This window comes from Gymnoscopelus braueri (assembly GCF_963280865.1).
Source record: "Gymnoscopelus braueri genome assembly, chromosome: 14".
Classification (NCBI taxonomy): Eukaryota; Metazoa; Chordata; class Actinopteri; order Myctophiformes; family Myctophidae; genus Gymnoscopelus; species Gymnoscopelus braueri.
In genome coordinates, this window is record NC_137619.1 from 19,556,403 (window position 1) to 19,583,307 (window position 26,905).

At 42.2% G+C, this 26,905-nt stretch overlaps 1 protein-coding gene and 1 long non-coding RNA gene across 2 annotated transcripts in view; both read left to right on the forward strand.

Moving 5' to 3' along the window:
• The window catches only part of LOC308099944, an 85,789-nt gene that overhangs the window by 42,669 nt on the left and 16,215 nt on the right, over positions 1-26,905 (forward strand). The window lies entirely within an intron of this gene.
• Positions 22,830-25,391, forward strand: LOC308099988 (transportin-2-like; the record flags this gene model as incomplete). The annotated part of the gene is made up of 1 exon (XM_080448889.1): positions 22,830-25,391. One exon carries the CDS (start codon positions 22,830-22,832, stop codon positions 25,389-25,391), a length of 2,562 nt encoding a protein of 853 aa, XP_080305015.1.

Here is a 26,905-nt window from a genome sequence, read left to right on the forward strand (position 1 = left end):
AAATCCTCCGTGTTAATTTATCCATTTGTAACTCTGAGAGTGTACAAATGTAACCAAATGGACCCTTATGGGTCCATTTGGTTACATTTGTACACTCTCAGAGTAAAATTGACACTGATTGTACTGTGTAGAGAGGAACTACTCTGCCTGTCCAATGTTTGACCGTTCCACATAGACTTGAGCAAGGCACCCTGACCTCTAACCTCTCTCTGGAGAGTGGGAAGGCACTCTGACCCCTGACCTGCTCATGGGGTGCAACATTGGGGATGACCTTAACGCAGCACTACCCCGTGAGCGATCTCCCTAAACAAGGGAGCTGTGTGTGTGTGTGTGTGTGTGTGTGTGTGTGTGTGTGTGTGTGTGTGTGTGTGTGTGTGTGTGTGTGTGTGTGTGTGTGTGTGTGTGTGTGTGTGTGTGTGTGTGTGTGTGTGTGTGTGTGTGTGTGTGTGTGTGTGTGTGTGAGAGAGAGAGAGAGACAGGGCTGCTTTCTGACATGTCTGGGCGTATTCCTAGTCAGTGAGTCTTCTGTGGTCTGCAGCAGTGCACTGCCTGCACAACGCACGTGTACACACACGCACGCGCGCGCACATCACACACACACACACACACACACACACACACACACACACACGCACAGTGCTGTGGTGTAACCCAGCTGTTCAGCTGTTTAACAGCCCAGATAAGACAGCGCTGGCGAGCGTTGGGTTCAGCCTCTCTCTTACACCATGTCCTCACCATACCAGCACCCAGTATGTACCAACAACACTATCCGCTAGTAATGTTTTGTACTGGGGGGGGGGGGGGGGGGCTCCTATAGCTAAAGCACGTAACGAGAGACAGTCAAATGAGTGAGCACCATTTTATTCAGACTTATAATGAGTAGTTTGGTACAGTAGGCTGGGTTTCAGTGTCTTACTCAAAGACACTTTGACACAGGAAATGTGCACAGTGGAATTTGGAGTGTTATAATTTTAACTCTGAAAGTGTAAACATTACACTGAAAAGTGTAAAGTGTACACATTGATTTTCTAAAATATCCACGAGTCAAAGTTCATTGTCATAATAATAATAATAATAATATCACTGAATCTGTGTTGCACACGAGATAGCCATATTTACTTCACAATACAAACATGCCAGACTTGACATGACAGATTTTGGATTGCAACAAAAGACTAATTTTAGTTTAGTTTTCAGGCAAACACAGCACTCGCACTACATAATGTAGTATGAGTTTTTGTTTGTTTGTTTGTTTTTACTTACCTCCCATTACCTTCAAATGTCACTTGAAGGTAATGGGAGTTAATCACTTAATTCCTATTTAAAGAATTGCCAAAATAATCTATCTACAAGTTCACAATGGGTGATGTGACTATTAAAGAGACATTTTACCCAACTTCCAACATCCTTCCACAGTAGCCTGTCAAAAACAAACATCATAAATTGGAAGGAAGGCAAAAAAAAAGCACCAGATTACAGTTTTTATGCCCCTAGAGATATTTATGCTTTTATGCTGACCTGGCTGGCTAACAGGCTTATAAGCAAGGATCTGATGCAGAGAGGTGCTGCAAAAAAGAGCATCTGTGCTTAGGGGGGAAAACAAAAACAAAAAACAATGGAAAATGCTTTTGACTCAAGTAACGCCTACAATACATAACTGATAGAAAACACATGAACTACTGGCTAGTTCAAAACATCTCCTGTTGTTACCATAGTTACCAATGAAGTACTGTAAGTAGTGTGCCATCCTCAGATGTGCCAAGAACCTTTCCTCGATTGTTAAGAAAATCAAGGTCAAATGAAACCATGAGAGAGGTTGAGAACCGCTACAGTAGCAGGCTTTTGTGTACATAAGACCCTGATTGTTTCTGCTTGGCAACAACACATTGTGCTTCTGAGATATAGTGTTATATACACACAGATGTGGGGCTTATCTCTGAACTTAGGACCAAACATTGATTGCGGTGATCTGTGCCATAATGTGTGTGTTTGTGTGTGTGCGTGCGTGTGCGTGTGCGTGTGCGTGTGCGTGTGTGTGTGTGTGTGTGTGTGTGTGTGTGTGTGTGTGTGTTAGTGCGCTTGCGTGCACAGGTGTGTCTATTCAAAATGAACAGAGAACCCAGCGCCACCCTCCCATGCGGGTATGTGAAGGAGTTCTCTGAGATAAGCTTGATACTGACAGTAATGACAGTGATTCCCTTACTTGTATCAGAAGTTTATCTACCATGAGCAGAGACAGACGCCATTGCATTTATCATCAAATCAACACACGGCTGTTTGATTTCATATGACAGATTACAAAATATTGTATTCATAGGGTTGATAACCCTTAATAATACACAGAGACACGATAAATTCATAGAGGTGATCTGTACATTAATTTACCGACTTATTGAGGGTTCGAGGCCTATAGGCTCGAAGCCTCTTTGCATCTCTTGGCTTTCACTATTCTTCCGCCATTTTTTCTGTCCTGGCCTAACCGTGTGGTCACTTTTTACGAAAATCGGCAAAATGGTAGAGGGCTATGCCAAACGACCAAGGCACGAAACTCACAACCATTGGCCAAAGGGTGGCACTGTAGCACTCAATTGAAAATGCCAACTTTGAACAGGTACAACTCATGCCCTGTTTGACCTACATGTACAGCCATGAAACTTCGATACACACATGCGTCTCCTCATGCCTAACAACTTTCACACTCTGACTTTTGACCATCAAACTCCTCCTGGGATTTTTGAGAAATATGCACAAAACTGTCTACACATGTACTTTGGACCTATGCCGACAAAAACATGTCGGGATTTTTTCTAAGTGAAAACATCAAGCTTTTATGAGCCAATTAATATTGCAGTTTTATGAAAATGATTTGTCTGCCCCTAACACATACATGCAGACTCAGACGCAGAATTTGTTTCAAACTTTGCAGTAATGTAGAGGGTCATTCCAAATATCACTGAAACCAATCTTACTCCAATTGGTCAAAGGGGGGAGCTATAGCAATTTTTTTTTAATGCAAACTTTAAACAGACAGAAGTCATGCCTCGTTTGGCCGACAGCCATGAAACTTGCTTACACATGTGCCTTGACTCATGAGGAACACATCTATCACTTTTACCAGTAAGATCCACCCTTAGATTGTCCGCAATTTTGAGCAGTTTGAAAAACACTTAAACCCAGGATTTCTGAGCAATTTGCGTGAAACTGTGTCATCTGTGTGAGCTATCTTTTCACCCAACCCGATCGCCAGAGGAAACGTTGTCATTGAACGTTTTTCAAATTCCGTGCATACCCAACTGGAAAACCCGAAAATCCATGCATAGCCGCCTCGTATCTCCCCTATTGTGACTAAACCATTTCGGAGGCGCGCAGTCTCAAGGGAACTGTCGCCACGTAAGGGACCACCGAGTGAGCTAAAGCGTCCCGAACGTTGCGACGTTCCCTTGAGCCTACTCAGCGCCGTTTGAGTTACGTACCGATAGGCACAGAATCGTAAATTTTGTTGTGGGGACTGCTCTGCTTCCGGGTTTTTCCGGGTTGCAACTGGTTACGCCCACCATGGGACTCGCCGTACATATGCACAGATTTTCGGGGTTTCTAGGCGACTATGCACGGAATGACGTTCACTGGATCCGTGCAATGTATACTAAATTCTTGGAGATCAGGCTGTTTCACCAGTTCAGTTCTGTTGGTCCAATGGTTGATTGCCAAACCATCTGCCTTGCAACCACAAGGTTGCCGGTTCAAGTCCTACCTCATGCAGACTTCATTTCAATTGCATTGCACACAACATGACTGTATCAATTTATACATGTGCAATTTTAAAACAAATAACATGAAATGCTTTTTTGAGAGTAGTTGTTTTTTATGTATGACATACTTTCTTGTGAAAATAGCCGATCTACAATCTCACAACTTTTCAGATAGCAACACTTTGTGAGCTTGTAGATTGACTATTTTCACTAGTTTTGGTACAGAGGAGACATCACATTTCTCTATTGGTAAATGCTTTGTGAACCACTGATCTTAGTGTTAGTGAAACAGGGGCAGAAGGAAAGAGTCTATGATCTTCAACAGACACCATGAAGCCTTAGCTCATTCACTAGTGTGACAGCCTGTGAGTCCGAAGGTTGAGTGTTCGATTCCTGTCTTCGGCCATGGATACTGTAGAGGCCTGGCTTCATTAAAAAAGCGTCTTTGCTTTCTCCTTTCTCACTGACTAAGTATGTGGATCCAATAGCTCAATCAGTAAAGTGCTAGCCTCTTATTCTGAAGGTCCCTGGTTCAAACCTCACTCAATGCAGGCTACATTTAAATTGCACTGTAGAAAACATGACCCTGTTAATTAAAACATGTGCAATTTTTAAAAATAACATGAAATGCTTTTTTGAGAGTAGTTGTTTTTTATGTATGACATACTTTCTTGTGAAAATAGCCGATCAACAATCTCACAACTTTTCAGATAGCAACGCGTTGTGAGCTTGTAGATCGACTATTTTCACTAGTTTCCATTCCGAGGAGACAAAAAAAATCTTTATTGGTAAATGTTTTGTGAACCAGTGATCTAGAGTAGTTAGCGAAACAGAGGCTTGGTTCATATAGATATATACAGACACCATCAGGGAGGCCATATCTCTAGCTGGTGGACTGTAAGGAAGCTTCATTATATGACCATTCACAGAGCTCCCGGCTTCAATTTCATTCCTTTTCCAGCCAACCAAAAAAATCCCCCTTCTTTTCCCTTCATATTCCACCCGCATTTCTAGCCAATGAAATCTACCCCTCGTTTTCCTTCCGCATTTCTAGCCAATGAAATCAATCTTTACATAAGGGCTTAAAGGCTCTGTGAGGCAGTTTATAACATGGTAAAGCAAACGATTTTATGCTAAAATAACCTGGTGAGTTGGTGAATACAGTGGATTCGTTTTTAGATCGATCTGGGTTTGTATAATTGTGTACTGGGCTGTCTGCAGCTTGGGCTTAAAGCTAAAAACAGTCCATGTTAGACAAATGTAATGATTCATAAATATACTCACTGATCACTATCATGCTCCTTAGAGTGTTTAGCTTAGTTTAAGGGTCTGATTTGTTGAAAATAGCTGATCAACAAGCTTGTAGATCAGCTATTTTCAAATAGCTGATGTATAGGGTTTATAGTGGCTAGTTGATGCTATATAAGAAATAAAGTCTGACCCCAGTCTGAGAATCACTGTGCTATTGTATAGTCTAGTCTACAGGTCAATCAGTAAACACCGAAGGAGAGCTGTGATAAAGCCAGGTTATTCATATCTTTTCATACATTTCCATGCAAGTATGGACATATGGCGTCAACATGGCAAAAAAGCACTGGTAGTCGGTACTCCTGGTTTCTGCTGGGAACAGGGTTCAATTCCCTGCAGCGCTGTGCTTACTGTTTCACCTTTGTCCTGTTGTGTATGTTTACATTAAATGTTACATTACTAAATGACCATGCATTTAGTAATGTAAAAAGTGAAAGTGAATATTTTCTTCCATGGAACAGTGCAATAATGATCTGGTGATGATGCGTCAATGTTGTCAGTTACTGGGAAGTCAGAGGTCAAGAAACTCTACAGAAAATCTCAAGAAGGAGAAGTGTATGGGAGCCGTTATTATATTATGAGCCGTTATTACATTATGAGTTGCTACATGTCTGATTGAGCCATCATTATTAGGAAAAGTGCCCATATAATCACATGTGTCTGCTCACTCATACATAATTACAAAACATGAGTTTAGTGGAAGGTTGGATAAAGTAAGAGAATGTTATAAGGGTAGCTGTGGGGTAGGAATAGATCAGTGGTTCTCAACTTTTTTTTTGTTGCTCTGGACCACTCACATATTTCAGTTAAATAATGCCTGGGCTTGATATGGGACTATTAGTCCGTGGACTATTGGTTGAGAAACAGTGGGATGCAGACATGGGATGCATAGCAAGTGTTACCAAAGCACTAATCTTAGTCCATATCCCCACCCAACACAACAGTGGTCCCCAGGTTGATTCTTAGTCAGGGTGGTGGTCCCTGATTCACAATCAGTTGAAAACCCCTGCTTTAACCTATAAACTTGATTCACAATTAAAAAATTCCACCTTACTGTGGACATGCATGCTTGAGATTTTTTCTTTGAAATCATTTGTAGTTTGAGAAATATTTAAAGACTGGGTGCCGTGATTTTCAGTGACCCCCCCCCCCCCCCCCCCCCCTAAAACATAATAATCAGGTATTATGGTTATACTAGGAGGAAGATTTTTTTCAAAAAAGTGTACAGAAAGTGTTAAAATTATGTTTTTATGTGGACACGCCTCCAGTTCATTAAGTATACCTGGTTCTCACCTTAGCGCCTCCTCCACCAGCTTAGCACCACCCACCTGTCCTAGTCCCTCCTCCTCCTCATGCCCACACCTGTTGTGTTATGATAATGAGGGGGTGGGTATATTTTTACTGTGTCATTAAAGCGCTGTTTTTCTATTGGCACGTTTGACCCTCAAGGTTTCAGCCTACAGGAAGAAACTCAAAATAGTCAGAGAAGACATAAAACCCCATAAAAACACCACCAGGGGGCTTAATGAAGTTCTATCAACCTCATAGACACATGAAAAACAGAAAAAGTCAGGTTACTTTTGGTCAAAGCGGGGATTGAACTGGCGACCTTGGGATCCATACTTCCCCTTCTTAGAAACGCTAGTTTTAACATTTCAGTGCTTTTTGAAAATATTCGGATACATAATTGCTTGCAGCAGGATTTGACTTGAAGCTGAGTTAGAATTGCATCCATTCCCTTCCTTTTTCTAAAAAATTCTCTCCTTTTCCCTTCTTTCTTCTCTTTTTCTTCTTCCCCCCTCCTCCCCCCCCCCCCCCCTTACAGTCTAGCTCAATGAGAAGAGAGGCAGCTTGTGAGTCCATAGGTTGCTGGTTCGATCCCTGTCCCGACAATGTGTTGAGGTAACAAATAGTGTTTCTTGAGGTTAGGTTTAGGCGTTGTTTTACGGTTAGGTTTAGGTTAGTGAGGGTGGGTGTAGAAAAGAGTCATCTAGTCAGCAACCTTCCCCCTATTCCCATGGATTGGATCCACCCCTCTGACCTGCTCTCACTCATCACCAATCACACCTGTCTTCACTCAACTCATTAGTGGCCTGGTATATATGTCACAGGTAAATTGGCATTCCAGGTAAATTGGTTTGTTTTTAGGCGTGGGGCGGGGCTGCGATGCGGGGCTTTTCAAGACAGGTTTTTTTTACGCAAGGCTCGCGAGGAGGAGGAGGCGCGATGCGGGGCTTTGATACGAGGCGGCGCGAGGAGGAGGAGGAGGAGCGATTCGGGGCTTTGATGCGACGCGGACCGCACGTGATAATAGTTATTGTCCATGACGGAGGCACGCCGACTCAGCAGAGCTTGAGGCCGAGGAGGCGCGCCCTCGCGCCTCCAGGCGTGAGTACCTTTTCCAATTTACCTGGAATGCCAATTTACCTGTAACATATATATACCCTGCCTGTCCTTCAGTTCAGCTTGGCAGCAGGAGCAGTAACAACTCCACTGGAGAGCCCTCTGTCCTGGAGTCTCAGCCGGCCTGGGTCATGCGTCACTGAAGTGAGTTCACTTGTTCATGGTTGCATGTTGCAATTTGTGGGTTATTTGTTGTTTGCCTTGAAACTCATAGATAGGTGTGTGTGTGTGTGTGTGTGTGTGTGTGTGTGTGTGTGTGTGTGTGTGTGTGTGTGTGTGTGTGTGTGTGTGTGTGTGTGTGTGTGTGTGTGTGTGTGTGTGTGTGTGTGTGTGTGTGTGTAATGAACATAGCACATAAGTACTTATTATAGAATTCAGGGAAATACAATAATCATTAATGTTAGAGAAATATTGAATGTCACTTGGTTTATTGTAGTGTTAAATGTTGAATTGTACAATAATCATGTGTTTCTATCTTTCATAGTGTAAAACCATGAGCGTGAAGTCTCACCACCTCCTTGCCCAATCATGAAATGCTCATGTGTGCAACGGAACAATAAATGGCTTGAACGGAACTCTGTTGTCCCACATTCTTGTAGATGTGCCATGGTGATGTTCAATATTCTGTGAACCAAAGTAGAACTCTATCTTACAGTGGGTGAGGGGGGCATTGCACAAAACATGACCATCCTCCTATAATTTGAGAAACGTCTGTCTGTAGTGGTGAGACCAAAATTTGTTCTGCCCGGTTCTCCTCAGTGGCTGGAGCAATTGATCTGAATTTGCACACAGCCATTGACCATTACCATGTGCACGGAACAGCGAAGCTGTTCACCAAATCTCAGCTGTTTATTAGCGTTTTTGTGTAAAATAATGTCGCCATGGTTACAGGGCTGCCCAGCTGTGGGATGGCCCCGCGAGCTATGGGACGAACTGCCTCCCGGGTTGCCAGATCATGTGCGCATATCCCCCCACGGATGCGTCGACCGGGTATGGACTAGTGTTAATTAATGCATAATGCAATTTTTATAAGATAACATGAAATGCCTTTTTGAGAAGTTATTTTCAATGTATACCCTATTTCCTTGTGAAAATAGCCGATCTACAAGCTCACAACTTTTTGGATAGCAACGCTTTGTGAGCTTGTAGATCGGCTACTTTCACTAGTTTTGGTACAGAGGAGATATCACATTTCTCTATTGATAAATGCTTTGTGAACCACTGATCTTAGTTTTAGTGAAACAGGGGCTCAGTTCATGGCAGAAGGCAAGAGTCTATGATCTTCAGCAGACACCGTCAGGCTGGATGAAGCCCTAAGCTCAATCACTAGTGTGACAGCCTGTGAGTCCGAAGGTTGAGGATTCGATTCATGTCTATGGCCATGGGTTGAGGTGTCCATGAGTAATGTTCTTAACCCTGGATTGAAAGCCACAATCCCTTAGCACTTTGCTCAGCTGTTGAGAATGCTCATTTCATTGTTAGTTGCATGGGCTGCTTTGTCTCAAGTTCAATCTATTCTGTTTCTACGTCTTATTGTGCTATTGTTGCATATCGCTTTTTGCCTATCATGCCTCGGACCCGTTTATCGCTGCTTGCAGCTATATTTTCCATTGTTGCCGTTGTCGTGGTCCCAGTGAATACACAACATCCTGTGTGTGTAAACATTTACAGATTTTACTGTGTACTGTACATGCTGGTGTAAACAGTACATTTCCCATTGCAATTAATGTACAGGTTGGGAGACCAGCACTACCGGGGGGGCCCTGGGGACCAGGGTGTGGAACCACTGTTGTAGACGATAAGTGCGTGTTTAGCAGACCGCCATTTCAACTTCAGAGCTGCAGGGCAGAAATTGGGGAGGGAAGGCGGGTAACAAGGAGAGAGGGAAGGAAGGATGGAAGGCATGAGGTGTGGAGGGAGGAGATAAGGGAGGAAGCGTGAGCGTAGTAGCAGCGTAGTAGTCATCAAGGGCTGTCAGTGTGTGGATGTTGGTAATGTAGCCTTTAGTTTACCAGGTCAGATGACTAACAACACATTAATTCAGCAGCCTGGTGGAATGGTTGCAGGAGAGTTACATTACAGTAAACACTGCGGCAGTATATTGTACTGTTGGCCAATGGGCCGCTCCACTTTAACAGGGTGTTACTGTAGATAGACCTTTATTGATCCCAAGAGTGAAATTCAGTTGTCATAGTAGCACCGCAGTGGGAAACACAGGGCAGATATCATGTCCAAAACCAGCTCTCAGTTTGCCCGTGAACATTTTGGAACCAACAGACCAACCGACTGACAGAGTGGCTGATTATACTAGTTGCACGGTCACAGCTAAAAAGGGTTACAATATAAATTATTCACCGCCGTATAATCTCTTCCCACATAATATTGTGAGGATGGCAATGTTGATCCGGCTGTCAACCACTTCTGGTCCCAAATAACAAAACTGCTGGCTGGATTGCCAGGGAATTACTAACCTTCTCACATTCTCCCCAGATGATGGCCCACACTGATTTTAGTGAGCCCATGGCCTTCCCTCTAGCGCCACCATTAGGCCATAACAAAAACCCAATTTAATGGGTGGAACTTATGGCCAAATAAGTCACAGGATTTTATATTATTAGATTCTTTCAAATGATGGTACTTTATTTTATTGCAATTTAAAGTGTTTGCTATGTGGGACTAATAACCTTAGATTTTACAAGTGTGAGTGTAGGGTTCCCATAGGGGTTGTAAGCCTATGGTATTTAGTTGATGTTGCTCATTAAAGTGAGAATAGAATTAAATAGGAAGTCTATTGGGTACACCAGTTATGCTGTCCAATGTTTCTATACCTTATTAATAGTATTAGTCTATTATTGTTTCTATAATTATTAGTCTATTGATGAGGGAATGGGCATAATGTGATATTAATGCACAGAGCATCCAAAAAATGCCTAGGCCATGTCTTCAAAAACATTTAAAAAATCCATATACTGTTCTGTTCAACAAAACACACCATATTGACTTGTCAAAAACATTGAAAAAAAAAAAAAAAAAATCAAATTGAACATCATTACATTGCTTTACATTTATTTTATTGTATTTCCTTTTAACTGTAGAAGCACTTTGTAACATTCTTAAGAAAGGCGTTATATAGATAAAGTTTAATATTAGTATTAGTACACACCAGGGACGATGACTCCCCATTATCAATCATAATGGGGTTTGAGCATATCTATCCACACATTCAGTTGGGGGCTGAAGGCCACGCAAACGCGCACGCACACGCACACACACACACACACACACACACACACACACACACACACACACACACACATACATAAATGTTTTTCAAAATAGTAAAAAATGCCCCCAAAAATAGGCATAAGGGTTAAGGCGGTGGCAAGATAGGGCCCATATCCCCTAACCATAACCCTATCAGATATGTGCCTAACCTCAACTCTTTAACCTTGAAACGGCAATAAAAACAAATTGGACACACCAATGTTGTCCCCAGTTTCACATGCTATCCCCAATCAGCTGATTTAGTAACCCGCATTCGTCCCCAGATGTGGCCAATATGAGGAACACATGCACGCACGCACCCTCACACAGACCCACACAAACATCACAAAGTCATAAAAATGTTACCCATGACACACACACATTACAAAGTCATAAAAGTGCACACACGCACGCGCGCACACACACACACACACACACACACACACACACACACACACACACACACACACACACACACACACACACACACACACACACACACACACACACACACACACACACACACACACACACACACACACACACACACACACACACACACACACACACAGTGTAATAGCTTCTGTGACTCATGGGAAGGTGACGCTGTCTTTCCTGTTCAGACAAAGCGGACAGCAGGCGGACATGTTGAAATGTGAAACTGCGAAGTCATACTCAGTATTAACAATAGCCATTATATCACTGGTTTAGATGTTGCCTTTTGTTCAAATGTGTGAATGTATAACAGCGTATTATATGGGGGTTATTAAAGTCTTAAATCTTATTAAAGTAAAATAAAGTTACAAATGATAAAGTGATGTGTAATAGTGTTTCATTATTGTACTGTTGTGGTGTGATTGCTTTGATAAACCCCATCACACATGCACGCAAACACAGATACGATGGACAGTAAAATCCCCAGTGTTCATTTATCAAAAAGTCCAAGAGTGTACAACCAAGTACAGTAGAGCATGCAGAACCAACTGGGTCCATTTGGTTCCATTTGCACACTCTCAAAGTTAAATCAACTCAATTTTACAAACTGCTGGAAGAGGACTGGCCCATTGTGGAAAAGCTGGCATTTAAAGGCACGTTCCTCAGCATAAAAGAAGCTCTTTATTTAATCATCACCCTGACACTATAATGTGCTGCACACAATATATCCTGTACTATTTACTGCATACTGTATACAATAACTTTTGATATCAGATTTATTTAAAGATTAAAAGTGTCAACTGTATACAGCTATATGTAGGTGGTAACATTGCAGGATTTATTTATCCTACACATATCCCCAGAACTACAGTTTATAGAAGAAATATAGATTATCTTTCAGAATGAGACAAAACTGGAACAAAATATAGTTCAGATGTATTATAGAACAATGCCCCTTTACCAGCATCTCACACAGCTATGTGTAAAATCACAGCTATTAGTATTAAGATAAGATAAGATATGATATCTAGTCACATGTTTTAACTGTATTTGCAAAAGTATACTGTACAGTACACTCTGTACATAAGTATGTGCATAATATGTAGCCTATACTGTTTAACTTTGTATATTGAACTACACAGTATAATGTATTAGATTTACTACAGCAACGACACTTGTAAAGTGTTCCAAATACACTTGTACATAATATCTACAGGTTTACAGGCTCACATACAGAAGACAAAACTGAAGACAAACCAGGCAGAACAGAGACTACTGCTTAGATGGGTAATGACTGGTACTGTATGGTATTGGTTAATGGTTACTATGACCTTTATGTGTCATCAAAAAACATCATACTATACTGCAACACCAAAAATATGACATAACATACAACAGCATGTCATGAAAGAAAGAACATTCATGCAATACTATAGTGCTTGACTATAACATCCGCAATAAGCCATACAGTATGTCATCAACAAAATGATTGTAAAAACACCATATTATACTTTATACTGTATAAACAGGTTCAGTCTCCTTGTGCTTGGTCGAGGGTTCCCTTGAGCAAGACAAACAACACACAACAATGAACAGTTGGCCACTATGGCCCCAGTGTATACAGAGCTACAGTATATGTTGTCATTGTTCAAAGTTGAATGCCATAAGAGGGAAGGTAATTTCAAGCTAGAAAGGCCAGCTGTCTCGTTAGTCCGCTGCCAAGATTAATGTACAGGCGAGGTGTTTTGTGCTACGGTAAGTGTAAGCCTAAATGGAAACACAATTTGTTGTCAGGGTGACATTGGAGCACTGAAGATGCGAGTGGATGTGGGAGTTTTTCCACATTGGTGCTTATCCTAAATAGCATAGATAGTTATTGTACATCAGATTTTGATACATGTATGTACACGTATCTGTCTTCAAGTCAAATTCTTTGGCATTTACTGGTCAATAAAGTGATTTTGAATCTGATTTTGACGGCCTACATGGATAAATGCAGTCAAGTTACTATTCATAGCTCTACTGTATGCAGTCACTGTTTTGGAGATTAAATCTTTAGGCATGCATATATAGTACTGTACATGTCTGTTATCCAGGAAGCTGATTGATACTATTTGCATACACAATATCCTTTTTTTTAACAAATTAATTCTGACATATGAGCATCATCACATCTATGGGTCAAGTACACTGAGTCACATGAGGACATGGAAGTGTACAGCCTTTTCTTTTAACAAAGTGACAGATAACAGAATTACCCTTCCGTTTTGACTTTCACAGTCCATCTGTGTCTGTGTCCTCTCTCTCCCCAGATACCCTCACAAAGCTTCTGCACAATTCATACCATATATATACACATTTTTATAAATAGCCTCCAATCCAGTCAAACAGGTGTGTCGAAAATCAGCCAGTCAGCTTTTGCCAGGTATAATGAATCATAATGGCTGAAGCTGATTGGAACAGGGAAGAGTTCTAAGGCACCAGGCAACAGCCTCTCAATGGAGGAGACATCAGGCCAATGGCAGACTATGGACTGGAAGATCTTCAGTTCTTAGATTCTTCAGTTCAAGCATGGTATCAAATGTTACATTAATTTAGACAATATGACCACACAGGACCAGTGACAGTGACACTTACAAATGTTTTGGGGGGGAATAAAGTGCCTAAAATATTGTTTTTCAAAGGTAATACTGTGTAGGTAATAAAAATGTTATATTTAAATGAAAGGACATCTATAGATTATTCAGAGATTTTGACTTAATTTCTCTGAGAGGTCCATTATGTAATATTTACCAGGAAATAAACCATTCATGTGATGAAAGGGGTTTCAAACCCCCTTTGGTTTCCATCGAAGACTACCTGACAAACAATGACTTGCTTTCAGTAATTATCTTAGCCAATTCATTTCTCAAACACCAAAATGATGTGGGGTTATTTTTGCAGCTTCTTGTCAGCAGAGAACAGAGCTTTGTGTTCTTAACTGTAGTTTCCATTAACTAACCGCCTGTGGTTTGGGCTTTACTTGAGTAAACATTACACTGGACCTACTGGACGTATTTTAGCAACACAGAGCCCAGATGTGAGTGAGTGACGCTAATGAATACCATGCAATTCCCTTAGCTCTAAAGGATGTTTAGGCGGTAATATTGCGGGTTTCAGACAGGGATGGGAGTTTGAAGTGTCTCAATAATCCGACTCTAATCAGCCTCTCAATAACTGTTATTTGTTAACACTAAATATTCTCTTGTTCTGAGATTATTTAAATGTATCTTGCTCCTTTACCGATGCCGAAAATTTAAGCAATTATGGTGCTTTTTAACCGCTTGAATCCTGGCCTACAGTACAGTATGTGTTGAACATTTGGCGAAAATAGCTAATCTACAAGCAGATATTAAACCATGTACAGTAGCTTAATATAGTCAGTTATGTAATACTAATATATGATCCAATCTGCAAGAAATAATAAAACATAATATGTATATATATATATATATATATATATATATATATATACATATATATATATTGTTGCTGCGCCCATCTAACACTTAACACACAGTAGGCTAAGTGCTATAAGGGTACCCATGAAAATGACTTTTGGACTCAGGTCTGTTAAGGTAAATGTATTTTCTAAAGACTGAATAGCAACGTGACAGACCAACAAAGACCCTCTTCATTCCTTCTGTCTGTGGTTAGACAGGAAATGCTTCACAGCACAGATAACATCATGTGCTCTTGCCAGTTTCGGTGGAAAATCCTACAGCCCATTTGTGGCGGCTCTGGGTGTGCAAATAAACAGATCATAATGGCTGTTATGACGAACAAGTGCTCAGAATCGCTTTAATTGGCAAACAATAGCAATCCAGATCGGTCTCAATTGAGACCATTTAATCTAATAAACAAACAAGTGGGTCACTGTGTATGTCGTATAAGAGTATGTCACCGAGGGAGTCCAAACCTTTTGAGTTATTTCCTCTCAGGTTTATTTTGTTTACATTGTGGCTATTCACTGTATTTACTGTATCTCAGACTCACCCAGAGTGAATTACTGTACAATAAGTGAGCAGAGATTACTTTACGACACTTTGATAAGACACATGATTAAGTACGTGGTTATCTGAGAGGGATGTGGGATCTCAGTGCAGACAATGGAGATGCATATAAATGCCACATGTAACTGTAATCCAGCTAAATCATATCTAAATGGTAAATGGCCTGCATAGCATCTTTCTCCAAAGTGCTTTACAATGTACTGTATGTAATGTATGATACTGACCACCTTCTCATTAGAGGGAGTCAATGTCTTGCTCAAGTACATTTTGACATGATGCCAGGGGTGGGGATCTAACTGGGATCCCACTGTTGCCAGAGTGTATTGAGAACCCCACAAAGACAACTGAAAATGCATTATTTTAACAAGAAATATCACTTCCAACACCTCTAACTGTGCCTACCCTTAACCCAAATCAATTACAGATAATTGTGTGGCAGAATATATTCCAGCAAGAAAAAGTTCAATAAAGGGGAACATTACACATCAGCTGTTACAGGGATAAAACCTTTCAGATTTACCATGTCACTTCAATGTGCTTGTTATAGTAGGTATTTTTTTGCCTTTATTAATAGTATATAGCAGATAGACAGGAAAATGGAGAGACACAGGAAGTGACACGCAGCAAAGGTCGTCGCGATCGGGATTCAAACCCGCGATACGCATTGCAGCCTAGGTGCCCGGACTTTGTTGGTTTTGCTTAGATGAGACAGACACATCAAAGCCAAGCTGGCCCATTGCAACAACATCTGTTGGCATGTGACCAGCTGGTGTCTGTGACTGAGGTTATAGGGTGTTTTCCATGGAGAGTCATTATTCATTCATGTATCCTGTCCTGACATACCACTGATCCATGTTTATGAATCCATACATCCCTACTGGAAGTGGACGACTGCCCTTAGACTGACCAGGTCAGAATAGTTCAGCCGCAGTACAGAAGATGTTACTGCGGGACACAAGTGCAAGTGCAAGTTTAGTTTATAAAATACTTTGATTTAATATTAAAGGCATTTGCAACAAATCTTGTCATTAACCAGCTATATATTTTCATTACGGATGTTTACTGTATAGTTATTTGAATGACACAAATTTAATCTAATAGCCTATTTACAGTAGTCTTTAAAAAAGCATCTGATGCAAGATGTGAAGGGCTGTGAACAGACTGAATTACAACAACCCTATATTTTGTTACATTTTAATTTCTACCCAGTATTTACCAAATTGACTTCTATTACATTCACTTGTGTGACTGCTCACTACCACTGTGTGTATACATTATGACCCATAAGGTCCATTTGGTTACATTTGTACACTCTAAGTTCATTGAACACTTTTACTGTGTAAGTCCAGTAACTTGCACTGTGTGTGAGTCATCCATCTACTTTGTTGTCCTGCTTCACTGTTTGATGCTGGGTCACTGTAGACCATGTACCAGAGAGTACATTTCTTGTATGAATACTGTACTTTGCATTAAACTATTTCTGATTCTCTGAATGTTACCGTGTCCCTCATGGACGAAATATCTGGGATTGCAAAATCACCCGATTCTGATTTACTGTAAAATGTAGCAGCTTTGAAAGAAGCTGCTTCCAGGAAAACGCTTAGTATATTCCATGCACCTTTTTCAGCCAGAACCATCCAGTTTCACTGTTTCCATCATATATCATACAGCATCAGGGCATACAGAAGTTCTATAGTAATTGTGGATGTGAAGAAGTCCTTTAGACCAAAGTGGGCATTTTTAGATATTGATGAGATAACAGGGGTTACAGTTTGTGTTCATTTCCATTTGCTCCGCTGTACTGTATATTTAAAAGCAGGCTATTTGGAAACTAATGTTTTATTCACATTCAGAATCAGAATGAATTTAAAGGTAGGGTAAGTGATATTTTTTGGTTAAAACAAAAAGTATTTTGTTAAAAGGTTAAAACACTATATTCTGATAGTAATCATTGCTATAGAGTGTTTTTTCAGTAACATATGTCTCCCTGTCTCTCCAGCTCTTTAATAAATAGAAAATACATTTTCCGGTAGGTGTCAAAATCTCAGCCAATCAGGAGAAAGCGCCCATTTTTAAGCTTAATTTGTATAGTGTTGCAGTTCCAATTGTGTCTGCTCATTTCTTAGTGTCATATCACTTCCAATTTCACTTGTTTAATCTGTATCCTGATTGAGTTCTCTGTCCTGGTTGGATAAAATAAGAAATGAAACTGAAACTGAAACGAAAATGCATTTTCTGTTTAATAAAGAGCTGGAGAGACAAGGAGACTCCTGTTACTGAACAAACACTCTATAGCAATGAGTACTATCAGAATATAGAGCTATTTAACAATTATTTTAACCAAACCTACCCTACCTTTAACTGCTTTAACTGCATATATTACAGTACATGTAGTTGTATTCCTATGGTGCTTCCCTGTCATCTATGGTGCTTCCTATGGTGCTTCACCGTCTTCTATGGTGCTTCCCTGTCATCTATGGTGCTTCCTATGGTGCTTCACTGTCTTCTATGGTGCTTCCTATGGTGCTTGCCTGTCTTCTATGGTGCTTTGCTGTATTCTATGGTGCTTCCCTGTCATCTATGTTGCTTCCTATGGTGTTTCCTTGTCTTCTATGGTGCTTCCTATGGCGCTTCCCTGTCTTCTATGGTGCTTCCCTATCATCTATGGTGCTTCCTACGGTGCTTCCCTGTCATCTAGCACGTTTTGCACAAAATGCCACAAATCAGGATCGCAGCTCCCGATTGCTATGGAACTTTGCACGCACACTCACCCCAAATTTTTCACATGGTTGCGCTACAACAGTCCCCTTAATATTTTGGCCAATAACTCTTGAACCATAGCTTGTGCAATAAATAAAAAAAATCCCTGGATTCCTTGGATTCTCACTCTCCATATAGCCCCCGGCCTGGCCGGCCATTTGTGCCAGATTATATTTAGCGCCATTTTTCTTTTTGCTACTACTCCAAAACTCACACACACACACCGGTACACATTATATCTTGGGTCATGTGATCAAGATGTACACATAAGTTAGATTTTTCAGATCCCATTCCAAGTGGCCCTGGGTAGGCAACCCGGCCTGGTGGAGACCTGTGCTCCGAGGAGCACACTTTTCTTGTTCAAATTGTGTACAGTACACAATAAACACCATTTGAATTTGAGAAGGATACTTTGAGACCACTTCATACAGTACATCTGGCTTTTGGCCTTTGAGTCATGCTGATCAACCCCAGACCTGAGGACCAGAAATAGGGTCCAGTGACAGAACAAAGCAGACATTGCCTTTGTTGTGTATATTGAACTCAGGCTGTGGTTACAGACATGTCTGTTGGCAGCAGTGCCACTGCAGGTTGCTGTGGACATCAATCCTTAACTACATGAACCTTAGCATCCTTATTCTGGGAATGTCATAAAAGGAGAACATGTAGCGCAAATATCAGATGTAAAAAGTTCACAACACGTCACAACGTGACACGTGGATGAGCTTGTATATGATAAAGTAAAGTTAAGAGCTTGACCTTTGTTGTAGAGGGAAAAAGGAGGGGACCAAGTATAGACGCCTGTAGGTCTCCGGTCAAAGTATATACTGTAGGCTACTGCTGGTCCAATGCTGCACCTCACAATACTAGGCCACTATTATTTATTGTTACACAATCAAATCAATAAAGCCTTTGAAATTAAGATATTAGATAAGTTAGATAAGTTCGCCGGGGGAAATGTAGATGTCATAGCAAAAACAGAGTCAAGAACCAAACCAAGATAAATAAAAATAAAGTACAGTAAAACAAATTATTGAGCTGCTGGGCATAGATATCTGCACTGGATCGGTGAACTATCGGCGCACACACACACACACACACACACACACACACACACACACACACACAGACAGACAGACAGACAGACAGACAGACAGACAGACAGACAGACAGACAGACACACACACACAAAACTCCACCACACCCTCTAACCATCCTTACCATCACTTCCCGTAATTTACAGTGAGATGTAGGAACACCATCACCCCCAGCACAGAATGCACATACTCAGCCTATGAGGGACAGTCACAGGACACAAAGAGTAATCTGATTGGTGTTTTTGACAAAGGGGGTGGGGCTGAAGTTATGGCATGATACTTGCTTAATGATGACTGCTCCCCATGGAAAGTACCTGAGGATTTCAGCTGGGTCAGCACAGGGTGAAGTCTCTGTGTGTGTGTGTGTGTGTGTGTGTGTGTGTGTGTGTGTGTGTGTGTGTGTGTGTGTGTGTGTGTGTGTGTGTGTGTGTGTGTGTGTGTGTGTGTGTGTGTCAAAATGGCGGGAAATGACAGTGAAACATAAAATTAGAGATGGAGAAAGACGATGGGGGGTCGTAGACTCACATCTCAGCCCTTCACACACTGTCAACAGGATTTCATCTGTGCGGTACATTGTTTGGCTCAGTGACACATACTCCCCATGACCGTCCCCAGGGCACTCATATGTGGTTGACCAGGCTGACACAAGCCTTTGTCTTCACGTACCACAAGAAAAAGATGAACTACATTATATATATATATATATATATATATATATATTATATATATATATATATATATATATATATTTCTGGTTCATCATGACTCATGCTCCCTGACCTATTCATAATCAATGTGATCATGAGAAATGCAACTTCGTAAATTGCGCATTCTAACAACCACACAGTAAAACTCACAGCGTTAATTAAATTTAAGTCCTATATACTTGCGATGTGTTGTAACTTTGTATATCTGCAAATGTACAGTATGCTATTTTGGAATTTTGGGGAATTTAATAATCCTACTGTAAATTAAGGAAACCTCTGTCTGTATAATCTCATAGCACTAGCATGCAGATTGACATGTGCAATGTTCGAATCCAGGTTGTGTTATTAGCACAAATAGCTTAGCTGAAACAGCATAACTATCAACTTGGTTTTGGGTGGCAACGATTCCACGTCGGGTCGTAAATGACCAGGTTGTCACACACCACACTACATGCCAACAGGATTAAATCACTCTCTAAAACTTAAACTATGCATACCGAGCGCATAACCCAAAAGTCTGTTTAAATGTTCTGGATTTGTGCATACAGTATATGCACATAGGGATATTTTGCACCATACTGCATTATGAATATCTTGTGCACATCTTTATCTGTACGCCATAATCAACTATAGGCTAATTCCTACAACATGTTCATTATAATTAAGCAATTGAGGCAATTCTAATTTGTCTGAATTACATTTTTTCAAACTGCCAGTTGATCAAAGTCATAACAATAATTATTTGTATGTATTGCATTGCAGGGTTAAGGTGTAAAAACCCACAATAGAAGATGGTTCTGACATTTTTAGAAGAGGTAGTAGAGTGTGGAAGAAAAAAGCATAAAAAGTGCTGTATTTTACGAGGTTGGGCAGACATAATCTCTCAAGAACAGATTCTGCTCTGCGTTTGAATCTGTCGGGGGGGTTCGTCATATCGCGTAAGCACTGGCCTACAAGTGGGCGTGCCTTCAGATCAGGAAGCAGGCCGCGCTTTACCCAATCAAATGTAGTGGGCGGGATTTACGTGTCTGCCGATCCTTCCCCACTAGAAACAAACCGAAACTCATTTAACAATAGCGTCCTCGGAGCAGACAAAACAACGGAAAGATATTCACATTTTAACTTGTTCTTTCATTATAGAAACAAGTGGGCTTATAACCAAAACGATCCATGTTCTCTGGGAGAAGTGGTGTTAGTGTTCTGTGTAGAAATATTGTTAGTGGGAATGAAAACATAGTCGCACCACCGGAAGTGAAAGGCTGAAGGCAGACCAAAACCCCGGTTTCCTTGCGTACGTGTGCTACGTCGACTTCCTCCCAGAGCCAAGTGAGATAGTAAAAAACAGCAGAGGGCGCCGTTTTTCCTTTTCATTTGGCGATGGGTTCCCAGATTGGGGCAGACCTAAAAAGCCCTAAAGCAGTGGTTCTCAAAGTGGGGTCCGGGGATCCCTTGAGTGGGTTCCAGGGGGTCCCCAGCTAAATAGAAGAGAATAGACTTTATTTGCCATTGCAGGAATGCATTAACCTCACTCCGTCAAATGGAAGAAGCTTGCAACACACATTTTGTTTCACAGCGTACTTGCATCTGAGACTCCGGGCGCAGAATCGATGACAGACGGAGTTTCATTTTTTCAAGCTACTAGGCAGGTGATTGGATGATCCCGCCCCTAGCAGCCGCTGATTGGTTCGTATGCGCAGCGGTTCGGGCAGCTTTACTCTGTGAGCAATCCCAGACCCTCCTTCCTGAAACCAAATGCAATGCAATGCATGAGATTTCCGGAGGGAGGGGGTGTTTACCAGGCTAGGAATGCATAGGAACCCTTTGAACTCAGCATTTAAAAAGACAGAAAATACAGAAAGACGGAAAAGACAGAAAAGACGGAAAGAACATAAATCCTACAATACTCTTTAAAAAGACAAATAAAATGAATAAGTACTTCATAAACTAACCAGTGAAATTCATCTAACATGATTCAGTTAATCTGTCATGATTCAGTTCATCTGACATGATTCAGTTCATCTGTCAACGCTTCAGTTCATTTAAATAGTTATTAATATAGCATCACAATCAGTTTAACCACATTAACCCTATATACAGCCGATGTACAAGCCCACAACGTGTCGGCTTGTAGATCTGTTATTTTCCCAAAAATGTGTGGAACATTTTGGACAATGTTTTTATAAAAAAAATTAAACAACACGAAATCAATGTTGTTTCAACAACACAAATCTTGCATCTGGGTCCCTGGCAGATAATATTTCCAGATGGGGGTCCGGTTCGCGGAAAAATACATATTACTTTGGGGGTCCTTGACATGAAAATGTTTGAGAACCACTTAAGAGTCAGAGAGCGGCTTTCGTCAAGCTATTTTGACAGGTGACCTAAGACCTTTGTATTTTGTAAGTCCCCGCCCCTCAACCAATGAGCTTTGAGCATATCCCGCCACGTCCTCACCATTGACCAATCATAATTAATTTATAATTTGTTATTATGGCCTATGTAAATGTCCCACACTTGGCCCTCCTCCAAAGGTTTTCACACCTCCTTCTGTGTCAGTTATATTTGATGGTTGGCCTGCATGGGGAAGGAGGGCGGGAGGGAGAGAGTAAGAAAGTACTTGGGAATCTAGTATTACCAATATCGTAGGTTGTATAAACTTGTGTAAGCAGCTTACGCAGAAGCATTTTAATAATGCAATGTGTGTAATGTGTGGACACTTTTATTGTATAAACACAATATAGCAATATCATAACATGTGAGGGGCACACAGACGGGCATTCCCAACGGAATCGGAATAGTTTATTCCTATTTCAGAATAGTGTTCCACCTAGTTTGAAACCAATTCCTAAATTGAATTTAGATGTCACCAAAGCTATCAGTAGGCAGAGATCCCTGATCGTCTGGGCTTCCCAGCGAAGTATTTTTGACATGGAAACAAATATGGAGATTTCTGACATCACAGCACCGTCATCATAGCACTGATGTCATAGATGATTGTTAGCACAATAAGAGAACGTGGCCCAGTCAAAAAAATATCTGATCTACACAAAGAGTATGTTGATGGAGTGGCAACCAGATGAGCAGGGGCTCCAGCAGGTGCTCCAACTCCTCAAGACCGCTCAGTCGCCTAACACAGCAATACAGAGAGCTGTCCAAGAAAAACTTGAACAGCTCCACCAGTTCCCTGACTTTAACAACTATCTAATTTTTGTCCTCACACATCTGAAAACAGAAGATGACCCCACCCGCTCTCTGAGTGGACTCATCCTGAAGGACAACGTGAAGGCCCACTACAAGAATTTCCCACAGCCTGTGGCTGACTTCATCAAGCAGGAATGTCTCAACAACATCGGTGACCCCTCGCCCCTCATCCGTGCCACCATTGGAATCCTGATCACGACAATAGCCTCCAAGGGGGGGCTGCAGGCATGGCCGGAACTGCTGCCCCAGCTCTGCAGCCTGCTCGACTCGGAGTACTACAACACCTGTGAGGGCTCGTTTAGTGCGCTGCACAAGATCTGTGAGGACTCGTCGGAGCTGCTGGACAGCGATGCTCTGAACAGACCGCTCAACATCATGATCCCCAAGTTCCTCCAGTTCTTCAGGAACAGCAGTCCCAAGATCAGGTCACATGCCATAGCCTGTGTGAACCATTTCATTACCGGCAGAGCCCAGGCGCTGATGGACAACATTGAGATATTCATAGAGAGTCTGTTTGCGCTGTCAGCAGATGAGGACTCAGAGGTGAGGAAGAATGTGTGCAAGGCCCTGGTCATGTTGCTGGAGGTCCACATCGACCGCCTCATCCCCTACATGCACAGCATCATAAAGTACATGCTGCAATGGACTCAGGACCCCGATGAGAATGTGGCGCTGGACGCCTGTGAGTTCTGGCTGACCCTGGCAGAGCAACCTATATTATGTAAGGAGGTGCTATCTGAACATCTGATGCAACTGATTCCTGTCCTAGTGAATGGGATGAAGTATTCAGAGATTGACATCATACTAAACGGTGACAACATGGAAGAGGATGAGGCAGTGCCGGACAGTGATCAGGACATCAAGCCACTTTTCCATAATTCACGCACAGTCACTCTCCAGTACGGGGATGTGAAGGGTGAGGAAGCTGAGGACATAGATGAAGATGACAACACATTGTCCGACTGGAACCTCCGAAAGTGTTCGGCTGCATCCCTGGATGCGCTGGCTATCGTGTTCCGTGGCGAGCTACTCCCTCACCTCCTGCCCCTGCTCAAAGGTCTACTCTTCCACACCGACTGGGTCGTCAAGGAGTCTGGGATCCTGGTGCTGGGAGCCATTGCTGAAGGCTGCATGCAGGGCATGGTTCCCTACCTGCCTGAGCTTATGCCCCACCTCATCCAGTGTCTGTGCGAGAAGAAGGCCCTGGTGCGTTCCATCACCTGCTGGACCCTGGGTCGCTACGCACACTGGGCGGTGTCCCAGCCGCCAGACTCCCACCTCAAGCCCCTCATGAACAAGCTGCTCAAATGCATCCTGGACGGCAACAAGAAGGTGCAGGAGGCTGCCTGTAGTGCATTTTCCACCCTGGCGGAGAAGGCACGCACAGAGCTGGTCCCCTACCTGAGCTTCATCCTGGACACAGTGGTCTTTGCCTTTGGGAAGTACCAGCACAAGAATCTGCTCATCCTCTATGACACCATAGATACCCTAGCCGACTCTGTGGGACATCATCTCAACCAGCCGGAGTACATCCAGAAGTTGATGCCACCCCTCATCGCCAACTGGAACAAGCTGAAGGATGGAGACAAGGATATCGTCCCTCTGCTGGAGTGTCTGTCATCAGTAGCCGTAGCCCTGCAGAGTGGCTTCCATCCTTACTGTGAGCCTGTGTACCAGCACTGCATCACCTTAGTCCAGAAGACACTTACCCAGACTCATATGTACAACCAGCACCCAGACCAGTATGAGGCCCTTGACAAGGACCATATGATTGTAGCCCTGGACCTGCTGAGCAGCTTGGCCGAGGGTCTCGGGGGCCACGTGGAGCAGCTGGTGGCTCGCTCCAATATTATGACCCTGCTCTTCCAGAGCATGCAGGACACCATGCCCGAGGTGAGACAGAGCTCCTTTGCATTGCTGGGAGATCTAACCAAGGCCTGCTTCCCTCATGTCAAGTCCTGCATCACTGAGTTCATGCCCATCCTGGGACTCAACCTGAACCCAGAGTTTATTCCCGTGTGTACTAACGCCACCTGGGCCATCGGTGAGATCTCCATGCAGATGGGTGCGGAGATGCAGCCCTATGTGGGCATGGTTCTGCCACACCTGGTGGAGATCATCAACCGGCCCGATACCCCTAAGTCCTTGTTGGTGAACACAGCCATTACGCTTGGCAAGCTGGGTTATGTCTGTCCCCAGGAAGTGGCGCCGCAGCTGCAGCAGTTCGTCAGACCATGGTGTACATCTTTGAGGAATATCCCAGATAACGAGCAGAAGGAGTTGGCGGTCCGAGGCATCTGCATGATGATCGGAGTCAACCCTGGAGGAGTGGTGCACGATTACATGGACCACATGGGCGAGGAGAACTGGCAGCACTTATGGAATTATTCCGGAGCAAATGACATACAGAGATGAAATGAGGAGGGTTAAATTAATCAGCCGTTTTTTATCTTGAGCCCTAACCAGCATGTGTGTGTGATGTGCCTGTGCACACACCCATGTGCATGAATGTGTGTGTCAGGAAGGCAAAATAAAAGCCTAGCTGAACAACCAAGTAATAAGCAAATGTAAAAGACACCCAATCACTTGTATCTTTGGGAGGTACCAGGACAAGAACCAGTTTAGCTATAAACTATGGGTTGCACAAAATAGTGATTAGTTATTGTGAACTCTTTAAAATAGAGACCCACTTGTCAGCAGTGTAGAACAATAATCAGTGTGTTACTTTAGAATCCAGGAAGGACTCTATGTTAGCATTTTAATGATTAACAGTTGAGAAGTACAACTATCCAGATGTCAGGTGACAGTATAGAGCCTAATATCCAAGATGTTAAATTGTTAAATTAACAAAAGTAATATTCCCAGTAAGTAACTATATGTAGTGGTCAGCGATCTCTTTTTTCTTAGCTTGTCTGACGTGTTCACTCATCACTGGGTCGAATTCAGTAAAGCAGCTCAACCAGACCAAGACATTTCCCATTGTTTGGTTCATGGGTGGAATTACTGCATGTCCACGGAAAGCAAGGTTTTGTTCTGCAAAATGAAATTAATCTTGTCATGACATCATTCCAGTGTTTTTTCTTCCAACATTTGTATTTCTTGGGTCAATGGCACTGTGCTTTCTCAAGCGCAAAGCAATGTCCCCCTCAAGGTGATACCATACTCCTTTCTCCTTTTGTACAGCTGTATGTGATGCAAGAAAGCAAAGTTGCCATATGGACATAAGGTGTGTTGATTTTTGGCATCAACTCATGCAAGTAACATGCAATAAAACAAGGGAACCAGGAGACCTGGTACTGCCAGACCCCTAGTGGTTGAAAGATCAGAGCACTACGTCACGCTAAGCTTGGCCAATCAAAAAGAGGACAGAAGACAGACCTCTTTTATGCCCATGTATGGACGAAAACGTTTGGAGAGGGGGACCGACAAAGCCTCATGTAGGCCCGACCCCCTGAGTCTGGCAATAATAGTTGCCGGTAGCACCAGTAGTCTTTGAGTGGCACAGTGATTTTTTTTTCCTCCAGTATACAGTATCCAACATTATCAACAGATAATTACAATAGTTACAATTAGTTAATAACTTGTCCCAAGATATGACTTTTTTTTCCATTTCTTTTTTTTTCCTAACCAACATATCTTACAGGGACACTTCACCCAAAAAAAACTTTGTTTCAATGGATTAGTCACCCCATGGAGAATTCATGGATATTTTCGTTTTCTGTCTCATTCCTAAGTCAATGATTTGATGACCGGCAGCGGTTCCGTAACCGCTGCCTTCCGGTCCGCTGGTCATCAAATTATTGTCTTAGGAATGAGACAAAAACTAAAAAATATCCATGAATTCAAGTCTCCATGGGGTGACTAATCCATTGAAACAAAGTATTTTTTGGGTGAAGTCTCCCTTTAACCATGTCATGTGATTTGCTTCT